Here is a 27,775-nt window from a genome sequence, read left to right on the forward strand (position 1 = left end):
CCCTTTTCGGGGTGTTTTTGCCTCTTTGCTGCTCAGGCTCCTCCAAGCACCACGGCTGCACAGCTCTGCCATAGCTGGACGCTGCAGCTCTGCAGCAAAATTGGCTGGTGGGGATTCTTTTTGCCTCGGAGTATGTAAATAAACATCAATATTCTAAAGCAAAGACCTCCCAGTAGCTAAACGTTATTTATCTTCAATTTCTCTGAAAACTAAACAGCTTTGTCACATCTGTACAATAATAAAGAAGCAAATCACAGTGGAGGAATTTGATGTGATTGGTTTTATTCGGAGCGCACGCGTTCGGTACCCATTGCTAACAACAGAGTTTTCACAGCTCGTTAGAGATGTTGTTACAACTTTGGGGGAAGCTCCTTTCACACCCCCACCAGTGACAGGAGACATCCCAGCCTCCCTGTTTGTTTTAGCTCTGTTCATCCCTCACAACAGTGACCGCTTCCAACCATATCAGGGAAATACTTCACTGGGGAAAGGCACTTTGTGAGCAGCGAACTTGGAACTCAGAATTTGGGTCTTTTTAGGTCTGAATGCGATCCCCCAAGTAGTGTTACCAATAATAAATACCAACATAGAACCATAGAATAGTTAGGGTTGGAAAGGACCTTAAGATCATCCAGTTCCAACCCCCCTGCCATGGGCAGGGACACCTCACACTAAAGCATCTCACCCAAGACTCTGTCCAACCTGGCCTTGAACACTGCCAGGGATGGAGCATTCACAACCTCCCTGGGCAACCCATTCCAGTGCCTCAGCACCCTCACAGGAAAGAATTTCCTCCTTAGATCCAATCTAAACTTCCCCTGTTTCAGTTTTAACCCGTTACCCCTTGTCCTGTCACTACAGTCCCTAATGAAGAGTCCCTCCCCAGCATCCCTATAGGTCACCTTGCTTCCTGTGACCAATTAGCACATGACAGTGCACTTGCTAAGGATTAACAAAAAATACCTTTCTTATTTTATCCACAGCAACACTCGCGTGGCAGCCACTGGCATTTTGCATCCCACATATCTGAGAGACCACACACCTCGCGTACACCCCCCGATATAGACGCTGGCGCTCGTGGATCTCCCTTCTCAGTAGCTGATGGCTGTGTCATGCGAGCAATGCACTCAGGCATTTGGGAGGTGTCAATCTCCCCCCTGCAAGAGCTGCTTGCAGGGCATGACAGTACACGTCGGGGACACTGCAGCGGGATTGCGGAGCCCAGAGGCCCTTCTGCAAGCCTTAAGCAGGTTGAAACCTCCCTGCCGGCAGTGGAAATCTGTCTCGGTGAGGATCATCGGATAAAAACAAAGACTTTGAAACCAAGGCAGAAATTAAAGCTCGTCAGAGGGATCTGCAGCTCTTGGAACAATGTTGGCGATGAGTAATTGTAGCTACAGAGGGGGAAAAAAAGGGTGAGCATAGCTCCAGAAGAGCCCAGCTTAGCAAGAATCCTGCTAATGCCGCTTCCTTCACTGCCGGCAGCTCTGGATGGTGCCTGGATCCAGCGGGTATGAGTGTTACAACACAAATAATGGCTCAGTCCCACAAGATGATGAGTCCTGACCTGGCCCAGCCACGCACTCAGCCACGTGCTGCACTTCATGGTGTGAATCTGGGCTCTTTTTGTACTTGCTGGACCAAAAGCTAAAGTTTTCAGCAGCTGCAGGACCCAGTGCTGCATCTGAGATGGGGAAGGGTTCTCAGGCAGCCACACTGCTGCTGGGCTGTGTGTGCAAAAGGGCTCAAAGAGCCAGCAGACAAGCACAGAAGAAACACTGAACTGCAAAGCTGTAATTGCCAGTTGAGCTGCAACTCCAAGGAAGCAGCAGCAGCTTGCACTGATCTCACCAGCACCCCTTGTACTTGCCATGGGTCGCTTGCAGAGATGAAGGGACCAGTTCAGAGGGACTGATCCAGCCTGGCTGCTCTCCCACTGTTTGAAGTGCAGAGATGTATAAATCTATAGTAGGGAAGTGCCTGGGCACGGAGCAGGCTCCTGTGGGCCTGGGGAACACCGACCCCTGTGGCTGGGCTCCTGCTTTCATTCCAGCTTGTCAGAGGTTCTAGAAAAGCACTGTTCAAAACTTACTTGTTGGTGATTTATCTGCTACATCCGTGTGCAGTGCCAGCGCCAGCAAAGGACAAGCACAGGCATCCAGAGGGGTCACAAGACTAAGATCTTAAAGGCCAAGAAAGCTAAGCCACTCTTTACAAAGCATCCTGTCTCAGGAGATTTGGGAAATAAGGGTTACAAGGAATGAGGGATACCATTTACATAATACTGGTGGACGCCGTATTGAAGTGGTTTACATCCTGGTTACACTGAGGCAGCAGCTTTGTCAATAAACTGAGCCAGCTTCACATCTCTTTTGGTCAGTCCACCGCAGTCGTGGGAAATCAGAGTTATCTGAACCTGTCAGGAAAGAAAAAGAAAGGGGTTACAAAACCATTCTCATCTCAGACACAGTCGAGCAGCAATTCATCGGGAATGCTGCGTGCCTCTGGCAAGCTGGTTTTACATGATGCTCCCCACCAGCAGCGAGCTGGATGCTCACTGCTCATGTAAACCAGAAGACGTTGTAGGTGGGGATGCTCAACAGAGCCTGAAGTGTAACCAAAGTGAGCCCCTTCACAGAAGAAAACAGGCTTGGTGTTCTTGGGCTTCACCCAAGAAGAGGCGTCTGATTAAATAACTCACTCTTCACGTTTAAATCCCACGGATGGGTTTCATGAAGAACCAAGCTGCCAACGGCCCAGTCAGGGGCTCCAGAGTTTGGTTAAAAACCCAGCACCCTGGAGGTGAAGAACTGGTTAAGCCTGGTGCAGATTAATTCCAAGAAGGGAAACAAACAGGCTGGTGCGTTCTGCTGTGATGCAGCTGCCTGCGCCGGTTTGTGCAGACTAAGGCGGATGACGCGTTGCATTTGTCTCACCTTCGACTGGGATTTTGGGCAAAAAGATGAATTGTGAATAGTCTGGAAACACCCAAAAATGGTGAAGAGCAGGTGAGTAGGTCTTTGCCCAGTGGTCATTTAATGTCCCCTTAAACAGGGGGACCTGAAGGGCTGATGGAGAGGAGCTGGTGCGGCGATGCTGCCACAGGGAATAGAGGTGGAGATGTCCTGCTCTAGTGATTCCAAGCCACAGGCTGCTTGTCCATACCTCCTTTCAGTGTATTTTTACCAGTATGGCTATATTCACCAAATGCTAAACCAACTTGATACAATGCAATGAGAAGTATTAGGAAATAAAAATAAAGGGAGAGCAATAATTTCCCCTTTCACACAGCACCTTTCATTCGAGGGTTGCCATGTACCTTGTAACTCTTGTGAACACGAGACCACCATGAGTTAGGTAATATTATAAACAAATGTTATAAGCTGCTATGTAGAGACATGGGAGCCTATAAGGTTTAGAAAATCAAACCTAAACTGAGAGTGCCAGGCTCCCATTTAGGTACCTACACAGACACCCTACCACCCTACACTGCTGGGCTCCTGACTTGCCACACAGAAAGGAATGAGAGTTGGTGAGTAGTTTCCAAACAGTGATTTATTCAGGATGGCTAAATAAGAGTTTAAAGGCTTCTATTTGATTTTGAGAGGTGAAGTTACAGGTCCAAACCATGCAGCTGGCGGCAACCACAAAGAGCTTGATTCTTGATTCCTCACCACTACAAATATCTCGGTGTCTCTTTAAAATCTCAAATCTCTTTATAAAGACACAATCTATTTCCATTCCCTTATCTTGTATATTATAAGCTACAGGCAGAGAGTGGTTTGGTCTCCTTAACTTGCCATGCCTGTAAATAGAGCTGGTGAACACGTTACCTTGCTGTAGACATTAAACCATTCCGGGTGGTGATTCATCTTCTCTGCTTGTAGAGCAACACGTGTCATAAATCCAAAAGCCTAAGGAGAGAAAAAGCAAAGAGGAAAATACTCCCTTGCCTGCCAAGACTGGCAGGGGATCTGCAAGATTCACTCCAAAACTCCTAGAGATGCTCCAGATTGCTGTACCTCAGGTTTGTGTGTGCTAAAGGAGCATTTCAGCGTCTCACACCACTGGAGCATTTCCTGAGACTGCTGAAATCATCTCCTTCAGACCCTGGTAAATCACTGCTCAGGGCTACTTCCTCCAGGATTCAAAGCCATTGCATGAGATCAATGATTTCACCTCTGGCATCCAACAGTGCTTTTAAACATCCACCCCAAACCCTTCATCACTTACTGCATCTTAGAAACGTGTCATTTCTAATTAAGCATCATGCCACAGTATTACTGCTACAACTTCAAGGAACTCATCCTTCCATGTAACTATCTTTGCTGTTTATTTTACTGGGGGAGGAAAAAGGGACAGGTGGGTTTGCCCCTCTGCTTTAGGAGAAAGCATTTCCCCTTTAAATGAACTAAAATAGGTTTCCCCATGCTCTGCCCCTATATTCTGCACGGCACGCTCCCCCAGGACGCAGGTTTTATCACAGCCCCAAGAAGAAACTAATAGCAGGCTCATGCAAAAATACTTCGGGGCAAATCACTGCATTATGAAGAAAATTAGAATGTCCATGTAAATCAAGGATGCAATTACACAGCGGGGCCCAAAGGGCCTCGGTCCGTGAGCAGGACGCCTCTAAGTCAGCGGGCTTTGTTCATACCCGGCTCCATCCACTGAGGTTCAGGACTTGAATTAACAGGCAAAACTAAAGTAACATCCACATTATAGTCTGGTTCATATTATAACACAAGCTCAACAAAACTCTACCTGATTTAGGTAGGTTTTTAGTGCTAACTTATGGAAGAGAACGTACATAGCCCGCATTCTGCCAAGCGATGGCCATTTCAAACAAACATGTGGTCAATGAATAACATATAATGGTTGATAATAGTTTCAAGTCTTTTTTCCTCTCACAAATTACAAAAACCTTTAAGTAAAGAAAGGAATTGGTGCCTGGATGAAGTATGACTTTGTTAGCTGCTTTGCCAGTCAAACGAACGCAAACGTTATAATCAGAGAAAATCATTCCAATGAGGTTTGTCATTTGGAAATCACCAAACTGTCAGCAATTAAAAAGCTTTTTTCTTTGACCCAAGAGCATTCCAAAATTCAGGAAAACCTGACTTCCCTCGGTTTAGTTTTACTTGGAGCGAACAACTGCTTTTAAAAACTGCAAATGTTTCAGCAGCAGCTTTTGAAGCAGAAAGCTGCAAGTTGTGCATTAGATGTCTGAAATGATTTGGGAAACTTCTGCCTTAATAAAGCCAAATGATTATTTGATTTAAATGGTTTTAGAGTGTCCATACAAATGCTATTTCCAGTACAGGAACCTATAACAGGAATGTCCCCAGAAGTTTAAAACAGCAACTGGATTGCCTTTGTACAAACAATGAGAGTAAAAAATACACATTGTATTTATGAAGATCCCTACTAGGTTCATGTTTGCTCTACTGGTGTCTGTCCATCCCAGGTACTCCCCCGCCTATGCATACACACAGGTTACACTACACAAACACAATTCATTGACTGTGTGATAATAATCGTTGCCCCAATGGAGTGAACCATGCAAGCAAACGAGTCCACTAAATTAATCTGCTCTGCAGACTTTCCTTCACACTTTGTGACTACAAATCCTCCCAGTTAGTGGACCACCAAATCCTTTCCAAACGGTGCACCACAACAACCCACCACCTCTTCCCCTGCAGACAGCAAAATGTCTTCAAGGTGCATAAAAGGGATGCTAGGGAGGGACTCTTCATTAGGGACTGTAGTGACAGGACAAGGGGTAACGGGTTAAAACTGAAACAGGGGAAGTTTAGATTGGATATAAGGAGGAAATTCTTTCCTGTGAGGGTGGTGAGGCACTGGAATGGGTTGCCCAGGGAGGTTGTGAATGCTCCATCCCTGGCAGTGTTCAAGGCCAGGTTGGACAGAGTCTTGAGTGGCATGGTTTAGTGTGAGGTGTCCCTCTCTGCACATGGAATGGTTCGGGTTGGAAAGGACCTTACGATCATCTAGTTCCATCACCCAAAACAACTTATTTCTTGCATTTTAGCTTATTTTAATGATACACAAAGTGTATCTCCCACTAATAAATGAGCCACGGCTCTACCAAGCAATTTCACCGCTGCAATCTCCATTAAGGTCCTAAATACTTCCTTTGCTAATTAAACGCATTGCAACGCTATTGTTGATGAATCACCTTTATATTTGTAGAGCCGTAACCTTGCTTAGGGAAAATACAATTGGCTCTGGAAGGAAAAGATATTTAGGTTTGATTGGATATGAAAACACTATTACACAAAATCAGTTTGGACATTTCTTCACGTCTTGAAACTTGATCGGTAATTTGGTCTAATTGGTGATCAAGGAAACTATCTTGTGATCAATTAAAGTAATTACCACATTCCGGCGACACAACCAACCTTAATTGGAGCAGGAGTCTGCACTTCTTCAACGTGAATTAAAAATAACGGGAATTATTCTGCAGTCTGCAGTGCAAGATCACTGCCAAGCCTGCATTGGTGGGCAGAGTTTATCGGACCATCACACGTTTCTTGATGAAAGTGGGACAAGTACTTTACTCACGCCAGTAAGACTCAACACAGTCCTGACTTTCACTATTAATAACAGAGATCTGCAGCCCCTTGGTCACTAACAAGAACTTTTATCGATTTTGCCTTCAAAACTAAAAGGGAGGAAAAAGAAAGGATTGGTGCATTTTCTAGAAGCCATAAAGAAGTATTAAGTGAGGGTTTGATGTACTAAGTATGATAAAGTATTCGGATATTTCAGTGACAGGCATATAAGACAGACATTTTCAACTTAATCCTTTTAGGACATTTGGGCTAAAATAACATCCAGGTTACGTTAAATGAGTACATCAAGTCACCTAAGTAATGCAGACTGCAGAGTCCCTGCAGGGAACCACGAAGAGCCACAGCACCAGCAACGAGTGAAGCAATCCTACAGACAACGACATGCCTTGAGCTCCCTTCATGCCTGTTAAGACCATGAAAGAAGGAACTAAAAACCAATGGTGTAATGGTGTTTCAGTCATAACATCACTTCCAAAATGGCTTTTAAATACTGGCAGCCGTAGTACGTCTTTATGAGATAAAAATCAGGGCTACTCTTAGAACGAGTTAACCTAATAGAGTAAAACAAACCCCCAAACAAATCAGGTAACACACAATTCTCCAAGACTGGCCAAACTGCTTTTGAAATACACGATCACAACATAAGATTTAAGGCGACTTTTTTTTTGCCTGAGAATGGGAAAACCAGGGCCAGACACTTTGCTGTCAGAAGTGGGAGGAAAGATGAAATTCCATCCGCCCCTCTGCACCGCACAACGCAGCACGGCTCCGGGAGAACCACAGTATCCCAGAGCTAATCTGCTATTATTCTTCCTTTCACACTTCTTAAGCAAGGAATCAATTCATCTTAATACTTTTTAAACATGCTGCCTTTTGTACAATGCTTGCCAACATTATCTTGATGAGTTATACATCAGAGGAACACAGGTCGATATGTCGTGCTAATACATCACCCGCCCGCGAGTCCCTGGTGATGGATTACCCCAGTGCATCTCCAGAACACAGCAGCTGACAGTACTTGACTCAAAAGCGCAGATATTCAAGGAAAACAGCTGAAAGGCTCAACAATAAAACCATACACACTTTTTATTTGTTTGTTTTAACATGTGAACGCTATGAAGTGCGGACCAGGGCTTCTTAAATCCTTCGGACACTCAGCCAAGGAAACCATATGCTAATCACAAGTACATTAAGGTTTCTGCCTCCCATCTGTCATTATAATGCTGGAGGTAGCATTAACCTTGACCTTCTGCGGTACGAGGGCTACCTGTCTTCCCTTCCCCACCCACACAGGCTTCATCTGTATCATTTATCAGTGGGGAATGAACAAGTAAAACAAGTTATAGAGTCCTTGTCATACAAGGCAAGAGAAGACTGCTTCACACATTTGCTTTCCATTCACCCAGAGTAAAAAATACTCAGGATACAGCACATGTTCTCCTTAGCAGCTTGACACTTATAACAACAATAAACTCGAATCATTAAGGTTCACTTCCAAACTGCAGAAGCTTTCACACATCCAGCTGACATTGCTACCTAAGAGCGAGCTACAGGCCAGCAGATAAAAGCAAAAAGCTCTTTAATGTTGAGCTATTGGAAGTTATGCTTAGCTCACCACAAGGGTTGCCATGATGTTTTATGTTGTGCTCTGAAGACAAATGCTGGTTTCATTCCATTTACTCCATTAAGAAGGGCTCACAAAGCCACACTCTTCACCTGAGAGTGACACCGTGGTTAAAACAGCAAAAGAGAGGAACCCAACTAGTGATGGCAGCACAGGAGGACAGGCATTCATTCTCAAAACCATGTACCCATTTTGGGATTCTTCCCTGTTGACATCATCAACCTACCTGAACCATTCCCACAGGCATTGGATCCATGCAGCATTAGGTATTTTCCTTTTTTTTTCTTTCAAGCCTTGTTTGGATTCACCCATGACATAAATCAGGGGAACACCTTCCCGTTGCTCTCCCCCTTTTAAATATCATTCCAAGAACAACAGGAGACAATGCAACTAAAACACACCCCAAAAAAGAACTGAACTCAGCTTATTCACATCCCTATCCAGTGAGAGTGTGCCCGCATTTCCCTACTCCCTCCATCCCACCCCATCCAGGAACCCCCAGAATGGTCTGGAGGTGAAAACCACCCACTGGCAGAGATCTGGTTTTCTCCTCTTTAATAGCTTGAGCATCATTCCCAACGCATCACTCGTGATGGGGTAGAGCAGTGTTCCTAACCCTGAAGGACACTAATAAAGAGAAAGGAGGGAAGAGGAACACTACAGACACACTGGCATGCACTGAGATGCCATTTCTGTCTTCATAATAAAATATGAAGCTGTAACAAAACCCCCACAACTACTTCATTTCTGTGCTTTCCTGCATTTACAATATTCCTTTCAAAGCCAGGGCTGACCGCTCGCATCCCCCATGCTTCTCTGCACACATCATTTATCCAAAAGTGAAATGCTGCTTTGCCCTCCCAAAAACTTACCTATTTATAGTCCTATTCTAGCTGTAAACACTGCTCTCCATGTTAGACCTGCAGCAGCGTATGTGAAAACCTTTACACCATGTCCCACAAAAGAAGGCTGTTTCTGTCTCCCAACACTTGTTTACAATTATGTCGGTGAAGAAACTAGCTCGCCAGCTCTATATCAAACATTTTTGACAGCAAAAGCACAAACACTGATCTATTCTAAGTAGTTTGCCACTCGCTGTAATCTTGGAAAAGGCAGCCTTGCCTTTGATTCGAAAAATGTTTATACTTCATACATTATGCAAATAGTTTTTATATATTAAGAAATAATGCAAGCAAAGCTCAAGTTAAATTTAATTCCCCAACAATAACCTTGCCAAAGCACTGATTTTCCTATTACAAAAATTATTCCAATTTGTTGATCTTACATTGGATGAAACATACTGTAACAATCTTCATAATTTATGTCCTGTTGGGACACTATGATTTAAAGTAACATAATACAGACCAGCATCACTGCTAATCTAAACCACCTGACCAGATAAACAACAGTTTCCCCTTCTCTCTTCATTGAGGGTATTTCTGTTTATTGTCATATGATTTACCAATTTCAAGAACATGAAGAATAAATGGAGGCAGAGAGCAGCGGAGCTCGGAGGCATGGCCTTTCCTCCACGGGAACGTTTCTCACACAGGTACCGGTACAATGTCAAGAGCTGCAGGAGATGACAGAAGGCAATTCCAGGAATGCTGTCCCAGGAAAAGCCTGAGCAGCTCACGGCCAAGGGAAGTTTATGCTCACTCAGCACAAGCCAGACCAGGTGCTGCACAAGACGTGACATGGTCCTAATGATGCTCAAGATGCAGCTCTCCAGAAGAAGTCCAAGTCAGAGGCTTCTTCCAAGCCCAATCCATGACATCACTTTGCCATAAAGCAGGTGCAAGCGTAATTTGCCCCATCTGAGGTTCAACTGGTCTGAAAAGCAGATGCAGATTTTCTGCTGAGGCCGAGGGATGTGGATCAATGCAAGAAGAGGGTCCGAGAGGAAGGCAGAGAGCACTGACCTGCTCTCAGAGCCTTCTCCTTGCTTTGCCTTTGTCTTCCCTCGTGCTTAATAAAACCTCAACTGCACAAACCCCCTCAACATTTATCTTTCCTCAGCCCGTTTACATCAGGATTTTCATAACTGCTGAATTTATACCTATTCTTCTCCTATTGGTGATAACACGATGCAAAACGTTACTTTCTATTACCTTCTTCCTCGTCACATCTTGACTTTTCCAGCAGCCTCAGTGCCAAGGCTCACTTTCCCTATTCTCATTTTTATTACAGTAAGTGATTGCACCTGGATTTCACGAACAGAAAGCAGATAATATTGTCAGTGATTCAACGAACAGACTTCACACCAAAATTAACCACCTATTCCTCCAACTAGATGGAGTAGAAGTAGGGGAACACGGAGATGTCTTAAAGCAGCATAGAAACTTCTTTCTGGGAGTGATAAAAGTCAATACAACCATACTAAAAAATACATTCATTTGCTTATAAGATACAAATAATTATAGCTGCCCATAAAGATGACTGCAAAGTAGACATCCTAAATCCCAACCAAACCTGGAACAAGGGGCTGTGGAATTTGTGATATATCGCTTTGTATAGAAATATGCAAAATAAATGCCTTTTTTCTCCCCAGTTCCTTAGCACTTTCGGCGAACACAGACTCACAAATGTTATTTTACACATTAAAACATGCAGATGTCTAAATTGTTTTTTAAGAAAATGAAGGAAAATAATGCCAGCTTCAGGACTGAATTAGAACATGGAAGAAATCCTCCAGCCACAGTCAGCTAAATGCAGCTCTCCACCTCGCAAGCCATTTCTGTGTGCTTTGTGCTAAGAAAAAAGGAATAGGAAGGTTGCACTTAGGAGGTTTACACCAAATAAAATAGCTGTTTCAAGGAACATGACTTTTCAAAATGAGCTTTTTGCACCCTACCTAAAAACATGAAATAATACAGCAAAGCCCCCATTAACCCAGCACCTGCTAAAGCAATCAGTCACTTAGAATAATAAACTCTCCTGGCTGTGCAACTGAAGGAACAATGATAATTTCACTTGTTAACACAAATGTTTGGCCCAGCAAATCAAACCCGTGGCTGCACCCTAATAAAACCATCACACAAACCACTATAAAAATAAACTAGTAACAAGGTGCAGTCAGTCCCCAGTTCCAAGCTTTCCAATCCCTGCTAAGGGACTCTGCTCACTGATGTGTTTCATACTGCACAAGGATGCTGTTGCTCAGGCAATGAACCGTCCTTGATCTCTCAGTGCCAGCCCATGACATGAAGCTATTGTAAACCAGAGCAAGCAAGAATTAATTGAAGTGAATGCTCCACTTCCAAAAGGTGCTCAAATCCTCTGGCTTTTATAGGGCTCAGGTATGGGTGTAGAAGGGAGTTCGTTATCCCACTGCACCACGTTCTGGATGGAACAGACCTGGCTACAGAATGAAATACCACTGTTTTCCCCAGTGTTTCTTTTTACTTGTATGAGAAGGAATGACTTCATTCTGTAGATATGAAAGTGAAGCTCACATGCCATACATGCTGTTGATATCACAGGGAGTGCTCAGGCAAAACTCTCCTTGGTCTTCTGGCCAAGATTACACACACTACCAGTTTAATATCCAAGATCTTCTCTGCTGAGTATTCAAGGGTAATCATATCCTGCCTCTGATAATCCTCTAAATCTCTGCCATTTATGATTCTCAGAAAACATCAAGGAGTGATAAGAAAGGCATTGCTTTATGATGGATTAAGAGAAGCGGCTGGTCTCATGACCAGCTCATTTCATCTTCCAGCATCCTCACCCACTACACTGTCAGCTTTTCTGTTTCTCCTTGTTATGTTAAAGACAAGGTCAGCAACTCAAACATGCAACAAAGAACTCGTGATGGAGGTGCGAGGAATTTGAAGAGGTCTTATACTGACCCTCTTGGCCAAGCCAGAATCTAAAAAGACCTAAAGCTGTGAAGTAAAGCAAACTGAGGAACATTTACTCAGGGAATCATTTCACTCAACTACGTTGGTAAAGAATCCTACTGTGTTGTTAGAATGGATCTTCATGCTTGCAAGCCTTTTATAGTAGAAAAGAAACAGTTTCTCTTCAGGGCTCCCTCCAACCTCTAAGCAGAGGGTTACCTGGTTTACCATGCCCACTGTTCCCTATGCAATCTGTAGGTCAATCTGGACCTGTGCTTCATCCATCTCCTGCCTCTGGTATTTGGATGAGTGGTTGGAGCAGGTAATGGAGAACTGGACAAAGGCAGTTACGTTAAATGACATTACTACACCGTTTATACATGAGAACATTTGGAAACAGAGAGATTGGCTCACAGGGGAGACAAACACTAATTCTCCAGTGAACATCCAATTTCTGTTAGAAGCTCATAGGAGCACAGCACAAAGGAAAACCCTTTGTGCACTTCTGGGTTTATTAAGTTAGGCATTACAAGACACATGCATAAACACAACGTCCTGGGCTTGTACAACTGACAGTCGTTTTGCTTGCTACAAGCACCCACCCAGTGTATCACAGAGTAAAGAGTCTCCCAGCCTCGGACGCCTTGGTCATACTCAGACATACATAAACCTATTGCTTTTCTCATCACAGCATGAGGAAAATCACAGTAAACCATTAAATCAGGACTCTCTCTAATCCTGGGAATACAAAATGTATTCTTACAGAGCACCCTTAGCGATAAATGAACCTAACAGTGTGGAGCTGACTCAGCACAGGGCTCCCACCAACCCCCCTCTAAGCTTTATGTTTGTCCAAGGCAACTTTTCACCTCAGCCCAACAAAACTCAAGGAAGAAAAGGGCAATGGGAAGAGGAAGAAGGGAAGCTCTCCCTACAGAAAACCTACACGAAGCAGGTTTGCAGCTTTACAGAAGAGGCACAAACCAGTTCCCCTCTCCTCGCCCTGATAAACCACGGCCCTGGCAGTGGCTTGGGAGAGCAGATGTAACGTTTTAGCCAGCCGTGATTGTTTGTGAAAGAAATGATTCTGATCAAGCCCTGAAATTGCAGCCAGCAGAAGCGCTGCTCTTCGTCACGTTAATCCGGCCTGACGGGGAGCGGCGAGCGGAGATTCCTACTGCGAGAAGAGCAGATGCGAGAGGTCAGCGCCGGCCCGCGACTTCAAACCCCTTAACGTGTAAAACAGTGTGCATTAAAGCCCGAGACGGCTCAGGGCGGGATTAACGGATGTCCGCTAAGTGGGTTTGATGTGCTTTTGGTGAGTAATGGTTCATTTGGAAATAGGGGCGGTGGGGAAGTTTTATTTCGGTTTATTTCTGCCAGCCCGAGCCCACTTCGAACTGCAAGTGCAGAGAAGCATATCCCAAAGCGTGTGTCTCCTGTGGGGGAAAGGGCAATTCATGGTCTGAAAACACAGGCATTATCCTGAAAGCGAGGGGATGCAAAAGGTGGAACAACTAAGATTGAGGGATGTGCTGCATGCACTTTATCAGCATCTTTCCAGCATTCCCATAAAAACCCATTTTAGTGCATAAAAAGCTAGAAGACGAGATCTCCTTCAGTGAAAAGGTAAAAGAATTATTCTGAGGGATCATCTTTTCATCAGCACCGTCAGCCTGACTTGCTCTTTCCCAAACAAAGGTGTCCAACTGAATTCAAACCCATTGGATTTACCATTCCTTTTCCAAAGGTGTTTTAGCAAGGAAACAGCCCAAACTGTAGCTCAAATCAAACTGTGCTGCTCATACTTGCTCTCTGTTGGTACGAACGTGCAGCAGCCCTGCGTCCACGGCCGGTAGAACGTTTGTTCTGCTTAACTCAGACAGAGTGAACAATCAATGTGGGCAGCTGAAAAAGAGGAGGAACGTTTCTTCCACTCCAAAGCTACAAGACAGCTTGTGAAACCCAAAAGGCATTTTGACAGATAATTCCTTTTGCACTTTGAGATCAATGCATGCAACAAGCACAGGGCAAACGCTGTAATAATTTCTACTTGAGTGATAATAAATCCATCTCTTAGGCAAAGCAGCTGCATTAGAGCCAACTGGAGAGCAGCCCAAAGGTCAGCTGGGCAGATTTAAGCAATGGCCTGCTTAAATGGAGATACAACAGATCTACTCGGGGGGGGGGGGGGGGGGGGGGGGGGAAATGCAGCAATTAGAAATGCCATTGCCCCCGGTAATTATAAATAATAAAAGAATGGTTTATTCTAGGGGAAATATGACTTAACACATCAAGAAAATCAGCATCCCTAATTACGGTTCAATCACAAGAAAGAATTAAACTGATGCAACTTCTGCAATACCCAGGATGGGACATTGTGCATGGTGGCGATGAAGGACACGTGCCCACTTTGAGACTTCAATTTAAATATAATTTCATTTAAATATGATTAATATAACGACATCTTAAATAATCCTCGTAGCCTGACACCAGTGGAATTGCCATGATGATAGTGGAATGGGGACACTGGTCCTGTTATGATGCTTGTCACAGGCAGATAGGATGTGAGGGTGGTGGGATCTCTATGCATAGACCTGGCCAAAGAGGAGATGAGATATGCCATAGTACGAAAAGGAGGAATCACTGCTCACCATCTGTCTGACACTGATCAGCCACTAATTTCTTCTATGCATTACAACTGTGACGGTCTAATAAAGGGACTGAAGGACAAAACTAGGTTCCCAGACATATAAGAAAAGGCCAGTGGTGAAGACTTTGCCTTTAAAAGATGTAAGAGGCTGCTGGTGCACTAACGCAACTCTATTTAGAACAGAAGAATGTTGCCAAATACAAAGCACTGGTCCGAAAACATTCTGGAGCACAGGCTGATCTTACATACACTGCCCATGAGAAGAAAATGAATCCTTTATTTCCCAATTCCCAGCACCAAGGATTTCATTTCTGCCTAGATGCAACCCAATCACATACTTCCACCAATACGGATTTCCTCACTCACATCATTTCCCACCACTGGCTACCAGTTAACTGGAAGCATCACTGGACACAGGACATGCTGATCAGGGAACCGGTGCCATCTCCCCCTCAGCCATGGTAGGAGACTCATAAGCGTTCAAACAAGCCATGTCCCAAACCTTCTCCTTTCATTTCACCCCCAACCCGAGCTCCCTGCCTTCCATGGGCAGTGCCAGGCAGCGGCGCAGCAGGACCAAGCCCAGGTCCTGCAGCTGCACCCTGACCCTCCAAAGCCGAGGCGAGAGTGTTATTTCCTCCGTCAATCACCAGAATAAGCTCAAGGAAGGTGCGAGCATCCAGGAATCATATATTTTTACTGTGCTCCGCTCCCAGACACTACATTCAGCGCCAGTTCATTCAGCCTGCACGTTAACCTCTGCCAGTCCCCAAAGCTTCGCTATCAGTTTCTAATAAAGGAAAATGTCAACGGGCAGATACGCCAGAAATTCATTATTCTCAGATACAAAGATTTTTCTCAACTCTCTAAATCCACTCATAAATAACTCTGATTTATTGTAACTCCGTTACTGCATTCATAAAGGTGGGGAAGTTAGTGAACAACCTAACTACCACCAGAAATACCTTCATAACTTCGCAGGTGCACAAATCACAGCATATGGGAGAGGACTCAAAGGATAATGGAAAACGAAGCAGTTTAGGAAAGCCTATATGAAAACCAGCACCTACCTAGGCGGATAAAAAACGTAATTCATTTCCATTCAATGGGCAAACGAACGCAAAACTCTATCAGACCAACACTCCATTAAAATAGCGATTCCCCCCCCAAATGAATGAAAACAAGTTCACCTTTTGCTTAGCACAAGTGACAGTCGGGGGCTGAGGCTGCTCAGGCTTTGAGGTTAAACACAACTGACATAAGCTGTGCCTGAATCCAATCACTCCCCGTGCTCTGAGAAGATTCACATGCGAGAACCAAATTTGTCACAACTGGGTTGGTTTCCGATCCTCCTGCAGCCAACTTGCTTTATTCTGACCTCCATTTAACAAATCAACTTAATGGGCACTGGGAGTGCCATAAAACTTAACAATGGAGTGATTTTTACTTTTAAAATATACTCATGAAGCAAAACGTTGGAGAGCTCCTTCAATACTGGAAATCAAATTAAATCTAGACATTTTTTAGCAGTCTTGACAGATATAATCCTAGTTACCATGTAAATTTATGGTAAGCTGCTGTGATATTAGCCACAGGTGCTACTTTTAATATATGGCCCGCATCTGGCTGGGAATAAAATTTCTCAGAGGACTGAAAATGACCTCACTATCAGACAATGGAGAAGAAAAAAAAACCCCACAAGACCACTGTGGCATATAAAAAGCTGGAGATGTGGCCCACGACCGAATATTTAACATGAAATTCATTTCAGCTCTGCAGATTGTAGGTTAAAGGATATTATGTTTTCAATATATAAAAGGCGTGGACGTATTTCAGCCCAACAGCCAAAAGATTAAGTGCATAAAGCAGCAATGAAATACACAGCCTACATATATAAGAACAACTTTTCCATTCTTTGATCAATGCAGAAGACAAAGCAATGTGCAGGGAGCTGAAATATCAATGCCGATTACATTACAGGGACTGGCACAGAGTACCCCCATCAAAATAACTCTAGAGTATCCACTGCATATCCCACCAAATTCATTCTGATGTGTAACTGGCATAATACAACAAGGATGATGAATTTAAAGGAGCAAATCTGAGCATGTCTCTCTATAGCTAAAGGAAAATAATCGGCATTTCAATGAGGGGAAAAGAAATCAAAGCATCTACCATAACATGCTCTGTCTGCTACTTTTTTCCCTGGATTACAAGCAAGCGAGCTAGTGAATTTGGGAAGGAAATGCAAAGTGAGAATAAGAACTGATTTAATAGTTCCAGAGGTTTTGCACATCTTTAAATCACTATTCAAAACCCCAGACTCCACAATGGCAACGCAACACATGTGCTTCCACTCTCCCTGCACACTGGGCTCCAAAGCATCTCCTCACTGTCCTCTCCACTCAGGCTCATCTTTCGCCTGGGTCCTGCAGCCTCCAAACACAAGATGTATTTAAACCAGCTTCTCAGGCTCTTAGAGCATTTGATTTCCTGTCATTTCATAAATGACGTTAGAGGTCTTATGCAGACTTCCTACATGATTTACTCCTTTTCTTTAAAAAACAACCTTAATTAAAAACGGACCCTATAAAAGAAAGCAGCTGTAAATGCTGAACCTGACCATCAGCAAACTTGCCCACCTTTGTAATTTCCTAACTGCATTTTCTGCCTTGGCGTGATTACCTAAGGAAATGTAATCACACAGGCAGTTGCCCCTTAAACCTTCTGGTCAAATCCAACCGACTTTGACAAGAGACATGGAAGACTCGAGAAAAGAACCACATATCCTATGGAGCCAGGCTGAGAGAGCTGGGCTGGGTCAGCCTGGAGAAGAGAAGGCTCCTGAAGGGGAGACCTTAGAGCAGCTCCAGTGCCTGAAGGCACTCCAGGAGAGCTGGAGAGGGGCTTTGGACAAGGGCCTGTAGGGACAGGCCAAGGGGAATGGCTTTAACCTGCCAGAGGGGAGACTGAGATGAGCTCTTAGGCAGAAGCTCTTCCCTGTGAGGGTGCTGAGGCGCTGGCACAGGGTGCCCAGAGAAGCTGTGGCTGCCCCATCCCTGGCAGTGCTCAAGGCCAGGTTGGACACAGGGGCTTGGAGCAAGCTGCTCTAGTGGAAGGTGTTCCTGCCCGTGGCAGGGGCTGGAGCTGGATGAGCTTTAAGCTCCCTTCCAACCCAAACCATTCTATGATTCTATGTTCCTGCAAATTTGGACTAACAAACAGCATGAGTGCTTTCAAGCTGTGGGTTACAAATTCCATAAGCCAGAAGTGTCATTAGCTTGTCAGCCTTACAAAGGCAGACCCTGCCGCTGATCGCTTTTAACTGAGCTAATCTCAGCCTGAAAGCTTCAGGAATCTAAATAACTCTTGTTTCACAGAAGTTTCATTTCATTCTCATGCTGAAAATAATACACATCAAGCAAGCTCATGTCTACACATTTGCACGACTCCATAATGAAAGTTGTGTTTATATTCCTAACATCTGTTGACATACACAGACTTTGTAAACCTGGCATAGATTTTAAAGGCACAGAATTTTCCATGCATCATGAACATTATCTGCGAGAAGCAATAAAGAATAGAGAGCAATGAATACATTCATCATCCCAATATCATCTGCAACACATAAATCTGGAATACCCTTCCTGTCAGCTCAGCTGCCTTGTTTTGCTGTTATTAGTATTTTACACACCTGATTTTACACCATCTGTAACAGGGCAGCGGGAAGATCACCAAGGAAATGATATTTCCAAGTCCTTTGACTTTTAATAAATATTCATACTTTCAATACTGCAAACAGAACATTTATTCTCTGAAAGAATTTGTTCCTACAAGTTCTATATTTTTCACTGCAGAACAAGTACAACACGGGTATAGCCCCACTTCTGCCATTTGTTCCCTAGGTTGTAATCAACACAGTATTTACTAACAGTCATTCTAAGCATCAATAAGCACACATGCATAAGTTTAATTTACTTTCAGCTTCATCTTATTGAAAGGCAAATTCTTGCTCCCTAATTCCCTAACGCCCTGGGGATCCGCACACTGAGCCCTTTCCTGCACTGGTGTAACAGGACTGGCTTCTGCCCTCTGCAACCGCACATGGAGACACTGCAGCTAGTTCGTAACAATCAGCAGGTGAAACTGTGCCCTCAGATATTCACATAGAACCTTCTTCCACCCAGAACCCCCTGCCCAGCTTGATGTTCAGTTGTGAAGTCAATTCCCAGCCTTCCGCTCTCCTTTCTGCCTTACCTGACATCCATAAAGGCCAACCAAGAACGAAAGAGGCTGCACCAACATCTTCCAAACCATTCAAGATGCGGTTCTGCTGGAGTACCCTTTCTAAGGTGAATTATAAATGTATAGCTCATCACTTATTAATGAGCATACTTGAATAATAATCAGCTTCTTATACTGGTATACTTCACCAATCCTCAAATGAGGAAGACATGGATATGACCCTATCAGATGAATCTACAGCCAAAAAAAACCCACAACTTTGTAAATGTTTGCCAAAGCAGTGGGTTTCCTAGGTATCTGCTGGTGCAACACACAGATTTGTCTCTTGACCTGTCTGTGGGCACACTGGCTAAGTCCTCCTGACCAAATTGCCTTAGTTACAGCGTGCAAACCCACTTCTTAGTTAAGGGAGAAAAATAAGTCATTTCTAGCTGTGCAGAGCCAACAAAGACTTTGACCCATTCCCTGTCAGAAATGCCACTGCATGAACAGTCAAAGCACAAAGGCTGAAAATCTTAACTCCTCCAAGAGCTACTTTATCCAATCGGTGTCAAATGTGCTGGTCTCTCCCTGTTGCTCTACCAAGTATCTCACCGAGGTTTCATCTGAGCTCCCTCTCACGGGCTTCCCTCCTTTGCTGCCCTCTGAATCAGCTGATGCAGTTCTATGTGTTCTGTATTACTGTTCAGGTTTGAAGTGCAATCCAGGAAATCATGTACTCGTGGCTCCAGATGTGCTCATCGTCCAGCACTGCCCTGCTCAGGAGCTGGATTCTTCTGCAGTTGTTTTCTCTTTTGCTTTCACCCAGCTCAAAGGGGCAGGGAGCACTTCACTCACCTTCTCTCTACTGCCTGGGCTTTCCTTACCATGATAGCTACTGTCTGAAAGAGCAAGAGAAGAGCCAGTGTTCCAAAGTGCTGTTTACCTAGCTCACTGTGGCTTCCTAAAACATCTCGCTCCGGGTTTAGGCACAAGGTCTGTGTAAATAAACAGCTCACTGCATAGCTCCTGGTCCCTACACACCAACAAACCACAGCCTCCCTCAGCCTGGAGCTTGCTGCGTCCCTCCCATAGTAAGGAAAAGCTCAGCAAGAGCCATTGCCCAAACGAAGCCCTGGGTTTTTTCTCCCTACCAAGGAAGCGCTCACCTCTCCTGCAGAAACAAAACAGAAGGGAAATGCCTGCTCTTGGAGCATGATTCTTGTCTAAGCAATGTCATGACTCCTCAGTTGTTTAGGGGGATGCAGCTGACTGCAGATCTTGATATAAACTCAGTATTCCTATAGCAAGTTTGCATCCAAGGTGTCTTCTTGTGAGTTTGAGATGTGGGTCAGGATCCTTACACCTAATAGAAGCCCAGCGAGGTCTAACCAGCAGTCTGATGTGGTGAACACACTGTGAGATCAGCTACTATGATTCATAGGATCACAGAAGATTCAAAACAGAATCACAGATTCATTCAAGAACATAATGGAACTCTGTCTTCCTGCTTAGAAAGTGAATGTATCACATTCTCCCTACCTTATTTGCCAAAAGTCTTCTATTTACCCATTTTCCTTGAGTTTTTCCCTGATGAAAATGAACTCCATTGCCCATCACTTACATATTTCCAGTATTCACTTGGAAGTGCTAATAATGAGGAAAAAAACAACCCAGAATCAAATATTATTTCTCTAATCCCATATTAATGGCCCTGACCCTGATATTCTAATCAAGAAACTGTAATATTAGAACAAATCTACTTAACACCTTCAAACCAGAATTAAGTGCCTCCACCTAATGAGCTCAGGATCAGAGAGCACCCGTTGAGGCAAACCCAAGGGTTTGGCTCCACACAGCTATTCCCGAATTTCTGAATATAAATGTTTTCCCATCCGGAGCCCATGGAAATCAAAGCCATTGCGTTTCCTTTATATGAAAAGTGGTATCTGGCAATAATTACCTGATTAAAACTCTTGAAATTGAACTCTTTGTAGATGGCATCTCTTTCGCTCAACTCCACCCAGCCTGAAGCCTTGAGATCCAGTAAAACCTGGTTCCTCTCCTCCGTCGTCAACCAGTGGGCCTGTGAAGACTATTGAGGAGAAATGAACACAAACGTGACACGGGGGAGGCTGAGGCTCTCTTTTGTTCAACAATAAGAAAACCACACAATGAAATCATGGTTATGGATTGCAGAAAGGTGAGGAGTTGGGAAATTCACTCTGTCATTTCATAGAGCAGCTTAACTTAAAGCAGCCCAAAAGCACCACTGCAGCTTGGTCAGTTAAATGCTAAACGCTTTTGCACAGAACTAGGGAAAAGCAATAGAAAGCAACATGGACATCATGTACCTGTACCCATCTCCTGTTCATCTGAATTGGTACAGATGCTGTAACACTTGAAGCATTTTCCAATCTTCCATATAAATAAAGGATTATTTACATTATATTCTAAAGGTACAATGATAAGGCTAAAAGGGAGAAGCAAACCAGGAGATTACATTCTATCTGTCTTGTATTTTACTACTTCCAAGAAAATAGGAATATTACTCATACTATTTCTTTTACTATTGCTAAAAAAGCAGGAATGGATTTAAGGATAATTTAAGGCTAACATGCGCTATTATTCCTACTGGTGCTTGTTCTACAAGCAACAAAGAGCTCTCCTTAACAGTGAAAAGGAAGAAAACTGACAATACAGATGCAAACATGGGAAGTTACAAGTTACTGCTACGAGCACGCAATTCTGCAAAGCGTTTCTGTTTAAATCTGTCTGATTTGAAGCAAGAGCAGCCTGTTTGAAGCCACTGCAAGCACAGACAGCACAGATCAAACTACCTGCTTAAATACCTGAATCAGTGCTGGAGCTGTGTGTGACGCCAGAGCTTCCAGAAGGAAGTTCCATGGGGCATTTGCAAGAGGCTTGATATTTTCCCTCAAAGCAGAGACTAAAAGCAGTAACCTATATGATATATTGTGACCGATGGGTCTCAAATCCACGCTCCCAGCACAACGCTTGCATGGGAAGAACCTCTCTCCCCAGCGCAGCAACATTCCAATTGCTTTCGTGTGTGTACCAGCAGCCAGCACAGCTTTGTGAGAGTGTCTGCAAAAGGGATGAGCAATTTTGCCCCAAAGCTTCACAGAGACCTTGCAGGTTTGTGGGTATCAGCTCAGGTAATCTCTTCCCTCTGCCAGTTGGTGAGAGACCAGCAGCAGCCCCAGTGCCACCAGATGGGGCTGTGAGCCCGAGCAGAGCAGGAATTAATGCAATTAAGGCGTCCCGAGCGAGGCTTTAAGGGGCAGGCAGCCAAAGAGCAACATTTTCACCAATACTAAGGGACAAAACCAACCCCAAACAGCATAAAGCAATCGCATAGCATCGCTGCCACCACTTGTGTTCAGTTGGATACACCCAACCCAAGAGACAGGGTTTACAGGTCCCAAATGGAGCTAATTCAGGCTCTTTATGCTTCAAATGCAACTTTGGACTTGCAATAACACACCTATCAGATTTGTTGCTATAACAGCAGTTGCAGACATCAGTTTCTAATGTTCTTTTTCCAAGAAGATACAAGAATTGCCAAAGCTAACGGCTGGCTTGAAATACATTATCTAGCATTGGGATGAAGTTAGTTGATAATATACAGGAATAATGGGGGTGGAGGGTTTTATTTGCAATAGCAAAGTCCAGGACCGTGACCAGGAGGCAGCACAAAGTTCATTCCTCTGGCTGGCAGCAGAGATGTTCTCTGTTAGATTTAGGGATGTTGCAGTTACTTTCCTAAGGCCTCACCAGGACACACAGGTACTGATGAGAAAATGCTCATGTGACTTGGAATGAAATCATACAGATCTTAACAGAAATAGAGACTGAGCTTGATGCAAGCCCTGGAGCACAGCGATGGCAGAGTTTTGCTCAGGAACAGGTTGGGAAGGCAAGGTCCTGAATCAGCCCCTCCAACACATCACAACTATATGCAGAAACGCAGCAGAAAGCAGCAGGAACTTGCTTGTAAAGAGAAGAGAAGGTGGGAGATGTCACTTGCATCTTCACAGTTTTGCATACATAACACCACGCCACGGGCAGGGCACATGCAGTGAGACCAGCAAGGCATGGGCATCAGCACACAAATAGTACCTTAGCACACAGCATGACAGCACCCAACCTGCGACACACTATGATACGGTGAGTTTAGCCTGGCTGTTGGTGACATTCATTTTGAGGGGAAAAGAGCTGTTAGTTACATAAAACGTTAGTACAAGGTGGGGGTCTGAACCTGAGCTGCAATTACCCATTGGGTCCATGTAAAACACAAACACTCGCCCACAGCGTCGCGGCTCACGGCCATGGCAGGCAGGGAACGCGGACGGCTCAAACCCCAAGCACGTGCGGCCGTATCCCAGTTCCGGTCCCCCCTCCCCGGGCAGGGCCCAGCGCGGTCCCGCCGCCCTCCCTCCGCCGCGCCCCTCACCATGGCAGCGCGGCTCCCACCGGCAGCTCCCCGCGGCCTCGCCGCCCTCCGCGCTCCCAGCAGCGCCCTGCGCAGCGCTGCCCCTCCGCCTGCCATGGCCCCGGCCCCGGCTCCGCCTCCCGCTGCAGCGCCGGCCCGAGCCCCCGCCGCTGCCTTCCGGTGCACCGGGACGCGCGGCCCGGGGAGAACCGAGCAACAGCGGCCCCGGCCCGTGGGCGGCGGCCGCTGGGAGCGGAACGAGCGCGGTGCAAGGGGAGCTGCACCGAGCCCGGCCCTTCCGGCAGCGGAGGGGCGCTGCTCCCAAGACAGCGGTGTTTGGCCAGGTGACACCCGTTATCCAGGTATGGGTTAGGAATTACCGCCATTCCTGGGGAAGGTCCTGCCCTTACTCTCTAACTGACTGCCTGGCCGAGGCAAAACCGCTCCCATTCATTCAGATTCTTCATTCTTTATTAGTAAATTACAGCCTGGCTTTAGCTGCAGCAATACCAACGTTGTATTTGCACAGTTTCCTTCTCATACACAGAAATACAGAGCCTGGGGCTGCTAAAGGGGAAAGACACATCCACCAGAAAAATACCTGATAAATAACTGCTCTGCAAACAATGAATCTTACTGAGTTTGTGTGTCTTTGTTTCATTTCAGCTCAATTTACACTCTAAAGCTTCCTGTCAGGGTACTATGTCAAGCCTCCCCTGTGTATAAATGCCACGCAATCAGATAATCCAAGCCCCCACACAAAATACCAGTCCATACCTCATTCAAAGTCTTCCACACTATTTATAGCTAGAAACCATATCAGTTCTTTGCATAGCCTCAGCTGCAGCCTGTGCAACCAAATCTCTGGCTTTGCTAAGTGGGGCAGGTGACCAGTACTTCAGAAGTTCATGCTTTTAGTCCTGTGAGAAAGTGACTTAAAAGGTTACACTAAAAACCTGATTTATTAAAAAAAAAGAGTAAGGCCAAAACATCTTTTTTCTCATAGTTAATTTTCCTGACAGTCAATTAGCACCATGACCACTCACCCGTGGTTTCCTCTGAAACATTCCAGGAATACACAAGCCAAAACCCGAAAATGATTTGTGTGGTCAACACATCCTAATTCTATGTGTCTACCACACCGCACAACAGCTTTAGTTCCTATGTCTGTAGGATCTGAAAAAGATCCACAGGTTGTACCAGAGCAGAAGTGCCTCTGCTCCTGTGCCAGGCAGCGCCGCACAGCCAGGCCAGGGTGATGCTGTACACATCTTGATCGATGGAGCTTGAGGACCTCTTCAGGAGAGGAGAGGAGAACTGCACCACCTATTTGTTACAGTCCAGGAACAATAAGCTGATCATCTTAAGAAATACTTGTTTAGTTCATGGTTTTCATATTTGTTTACTTACCACAGTAATTGCCACATGTTCGCTTTTTACAGCTTGATGAATAAAGCAGACATTTAGTCAATGTTATAAATTACAACCACCAAATTCAACAGCTCGTCCTTCTGTGCTTGTAGTCCATACAAATTCCTGCATTACCAATAAGCAGGAAATTCTTTTCCTGTTTCAGGATCTCAGATTATTCCTGATGCTCATGCTCTTGTCCCGGGATCAGCCACCGAATACTCTCCGTGCGCACGGTGGCATAGAGGACAAAGCTGGCCAGGAAGAGCAGTGAGAACAGGAGCAACCAGTCTATGCCCTTTGTCAGAACGCTGGGCAGGGGCCCTTCCCAGTCCTCCTTGGTCACAACCACGTCACTTTTCGCTTCTATTCCTGAAAGAGAAAGCACTTGATCAACACCAGAAATAACCATTAAACACAGAGAAGCTGGTTCCATTTGGAGCTTTGTTCCTGATCCCAGACTACAGTATGTGTACAGCCCTCACAGCATCTCTGTGGACTCCTCTAGATTCGCTCCAACACATCCCTCTTGTGTTGTTGTCTGAGAGCTGGACACTGGACTGCAGGGGTGTCTCCCCAGAGATGAGCAGAGGGGAAGAATCCCTTCCCTCAACCTGCTGGGCAAGAGGATGTGCTCAAACCTTCTAGCACCCTCTCTAGTTAAACACCGCTGTTTCCCCCTGTTCTGTGACAGCAGCCCAGTGAGTTGAGTTCCTGCTTTCAGCACACTCTGAAGCCCAGCTGACTACAGCAATGGATTCTATAAACCTCTGCTGGGTCTTCATGAAATTAATTTCAAAGAACAAACAGCAGGGAGAGGAAAGCCCAGCTTGGAGCTACAACCAGCCTCTTCCTCCTAATGACACATCAGGGCTGATTCACTTACCTGTTTGATTAAAAATGAACTCTTTCAGTGTTTCCAGTGTCCTGTCTGTATGATTAAATCTAGCCATAGGCTTAGCACCTTGGAAAAGGAGGATATTGGGTACAGCCACAGTTCCAAATCTCGTTGATAAACTGGTGGACATAAAGCAAATACAATGCATGAAGGAGAAGGAATCCACTGGATGAAGAAACAAAGATACCAACAACACACAAAGTGGCAGTTTTACTAAATTAAACTGACACTTTATAAGAAAAAAAAAAAGCCACCCTGTTTTAAAAGACAGATTGCTAAAGGAAATAAACTGATGCTAGAGACAGGGAGTACAAGTTACCTGCTGTGCTGAGATGCATCCAGCGCCAGGAAGCGAAGAGTTGGAAACGCTCGAGGTAAGGAATTAAAATGAGGTGCCAGGCTGGCAGAAAAGCGGCACCACGGTGTGTAGAACAAGACCAACGTGCAGTCACTGCTGTTTGGGTTTAGGAACTCCATCAGGTCCTTAGAAAATGAAGGAGAAAACCAAATATGGATGATTATGTATTTGATAGAGTTGAATTCTATGCAGGAACACATCAGTCAGCAATCGATTAGACTCTCGGCAATACTTATCAAGTAGCTGCACCTTTGTTTAACCTTTTTAATAGATGAAGAATTACATTTAAACTTTTAAAAAGGTTGTTTTAAAAGCTTATTACTTAACAGTATATATACACACAGCCACTACAAGAAACAAACTAGAAATAGGTGCTGGCAATAAGCACCACTAACAGTTTCAGAGAGACACACTAATCCATGCAGCACAAAGATTGATGGTTCACTGCATACAGATGAGACACAGGCATGTGGACTGAGATGTTATCTTCATTTTTTTGTGCTCAGAATGACACAAAAGGCCTCTTTGGCCAGACACTTCCTCCTGTTGATAGCACAGAGGACGTTACACAAGGACATTCACACAGCCAGACACTGAAAGCAACACACACATGGTGCTGAAAGGTAACCCACCTGCGACACGTTCAGGATCTGCAGCATTAGGCGCTCCATACCAGTCGTGTTCCTCTCTTCGCAATTCACTTTGGGAGCCTTGGCGCTGTCGGTGCTGTTGGTCTCCTCGGCGGGCGCAGGCGACACCGTCTCCAGCCCGGCTTGCTCCCGGGACTGGCTGCCCGTCGCGCCGCTCCCCGCGCCGCATGCATCACCTCCGGCCAACGCATCGCAAACCCCGGTAGCCCCGGCGGCCTCCGGGCCGTCCTTCGCCTCCCCGGGCACCACCGAGAGCACCACGGCCTGCTGCGGCGTGGGGACCCCGCAGCCCTGCATCGCGTCCGCCATCTCCGCAGTCCGGTACCGCACCGGCTCGCCGCCGTCCTGCGCGGGGCCGCCCCCTTGGCAGCGGGGCTGCCCTCCCGCGCTCTGCTCCGCCGCCCCTGCGCCGGGAGGGAGATGTCAGCTCCGCGCATCGACCGGGCCCTAGAGCCCACCGCGGCTCCAGCGCCGGCACCCCCCGCCCTCACCTGCAGGCAGGGCCCTGCCGAGCCAGGCCAGCGCCAGCAGCAGCCGCCACATCCCGGTGCCGGTCCCGCCGCCTCAGCACCACGGCGTCTCCCCGGACAACGGCCACTTCCGCCGGGGCCCTGCTCCACTTCCGCTTCCGGCGTGACACCGCCGTGCGTGTGCGTGCCTAGCGCAGTGAGGGGGGAGAGCCGCCATCTTGTCTTGGCCCCGGGGCAGTGGCTGGGGTCGGGAGCAGCTCCGTGAACGCCGGTGCTCAGCGCGGGCCCGGCCTCTTCCAGCACCACACACACCGGGCTGGGTTTGTCTCCCGCGGGGACCTGCAACCCAAGGGCCTGCTGCAGCCAGGGCGTCCCGGCAGCCACATCTGCCTGCCCGCCCACCCACCGCAGTGAAGCAGATCAGAGACTGGGAAGAAGCTCTTCGCTGTGAGGGTGCTGAGGCGTTACCCCATCCCTGGCAGTGTTCAAGGCCAGGTTGGACACAGGGGCTTGGAGCATCCGTGATTCTATGAAAAATAATGTATTTTGACATAAGTAACCCGTATACTGAATATATGTAATGTGTATGTTTTA

At 45.7% G+C, this 27,775-nt stretch overlaps 2 protein-coding genes across 3 annotated transcripts; both read right to left on the bottom strand.

Moving 5' to 3' along the window:
* Nucleotides 1–265: 265 nt before the first annotated feature.
* Nucleotides 266–23,560, bottom strand: PCBD2 (pterin-4 alpha-carbinolamine dehydratase 2). Of its 2 annotated transcripts, XM_062638074.1 has the most exons (4): nt 23,417–23,560; nt 20,903–21,034; nt 3,834–3,914; nt 266–2,416 (listed from the first exon to the last, which is right to left on the bottom strand). In XM_062638074.1, the coding sequence occupies exons 1-4, from the start codon at nt 23,510–23,512 to the stop codon at nt 2,321–2,323; spliced, it is 405 nt and encodes a 134-aa protein (XP_062494058.1). In that variant the 5' UTR covers nt 23,513–23,560; the 3' UTR covers nt 266–2,320. The 2 variants fall into 2 exon arrangements, with proteins under 2 accessions (XP_062494058.1, XP_062494059.1); XM_062638075.1 differs by lacking the exons at nt 20,903–21,034; nt 23,417–23,560 and adding an exon at nt 10,332–10,390.
* Nucleotides 23,561–23,848: 288 nt separating this feature from the next.
* Nucleotides 23,849–27,347, bottom strand: TXNDC15 (thioredoxin domain containing 15). Its single transcript, XM_062638073.1, has 5 exons — nt 27,203–27,347; nt 26,694–27,115; nt 26,023–26,186; nt 25,692–25,822; nt 23,849–25,177 (listed from the first exon to the last, which is right to left on the bottom strand). Exons 1-5 carry the CDS (start codon nt 27,252–27,254, stop codon nt 24,981–24,983), a joined length of 966 nt encoding a protein of 321 aa, XP_062494057.1. The 5' UTR covers nt 27,255–27,347; the 3' UTR covers nt 23,849–24,980.
* Nucleotides 27,348–27,775: the final 428 nt, after the last annotated feature.

The sequence above is a fragment of the Pezoporus occidentalis genome, unplaced genomic scaffold (genome assembly GCF_034315485.1).
Source record: "Pezoporus occidentalis ecotype Australia unplaced genomic scaffold, CSIRO_AGI_Poc_V1 ctg55, whole genome shotgun sequence".
In the NCBI taxonomy this organism is placed as follows: Eukaryota; Metazoa; Chordata; class Aves; order Psittaciformes; family Psittacidae; genus Pezoporus; species Pezoporus occidentalis.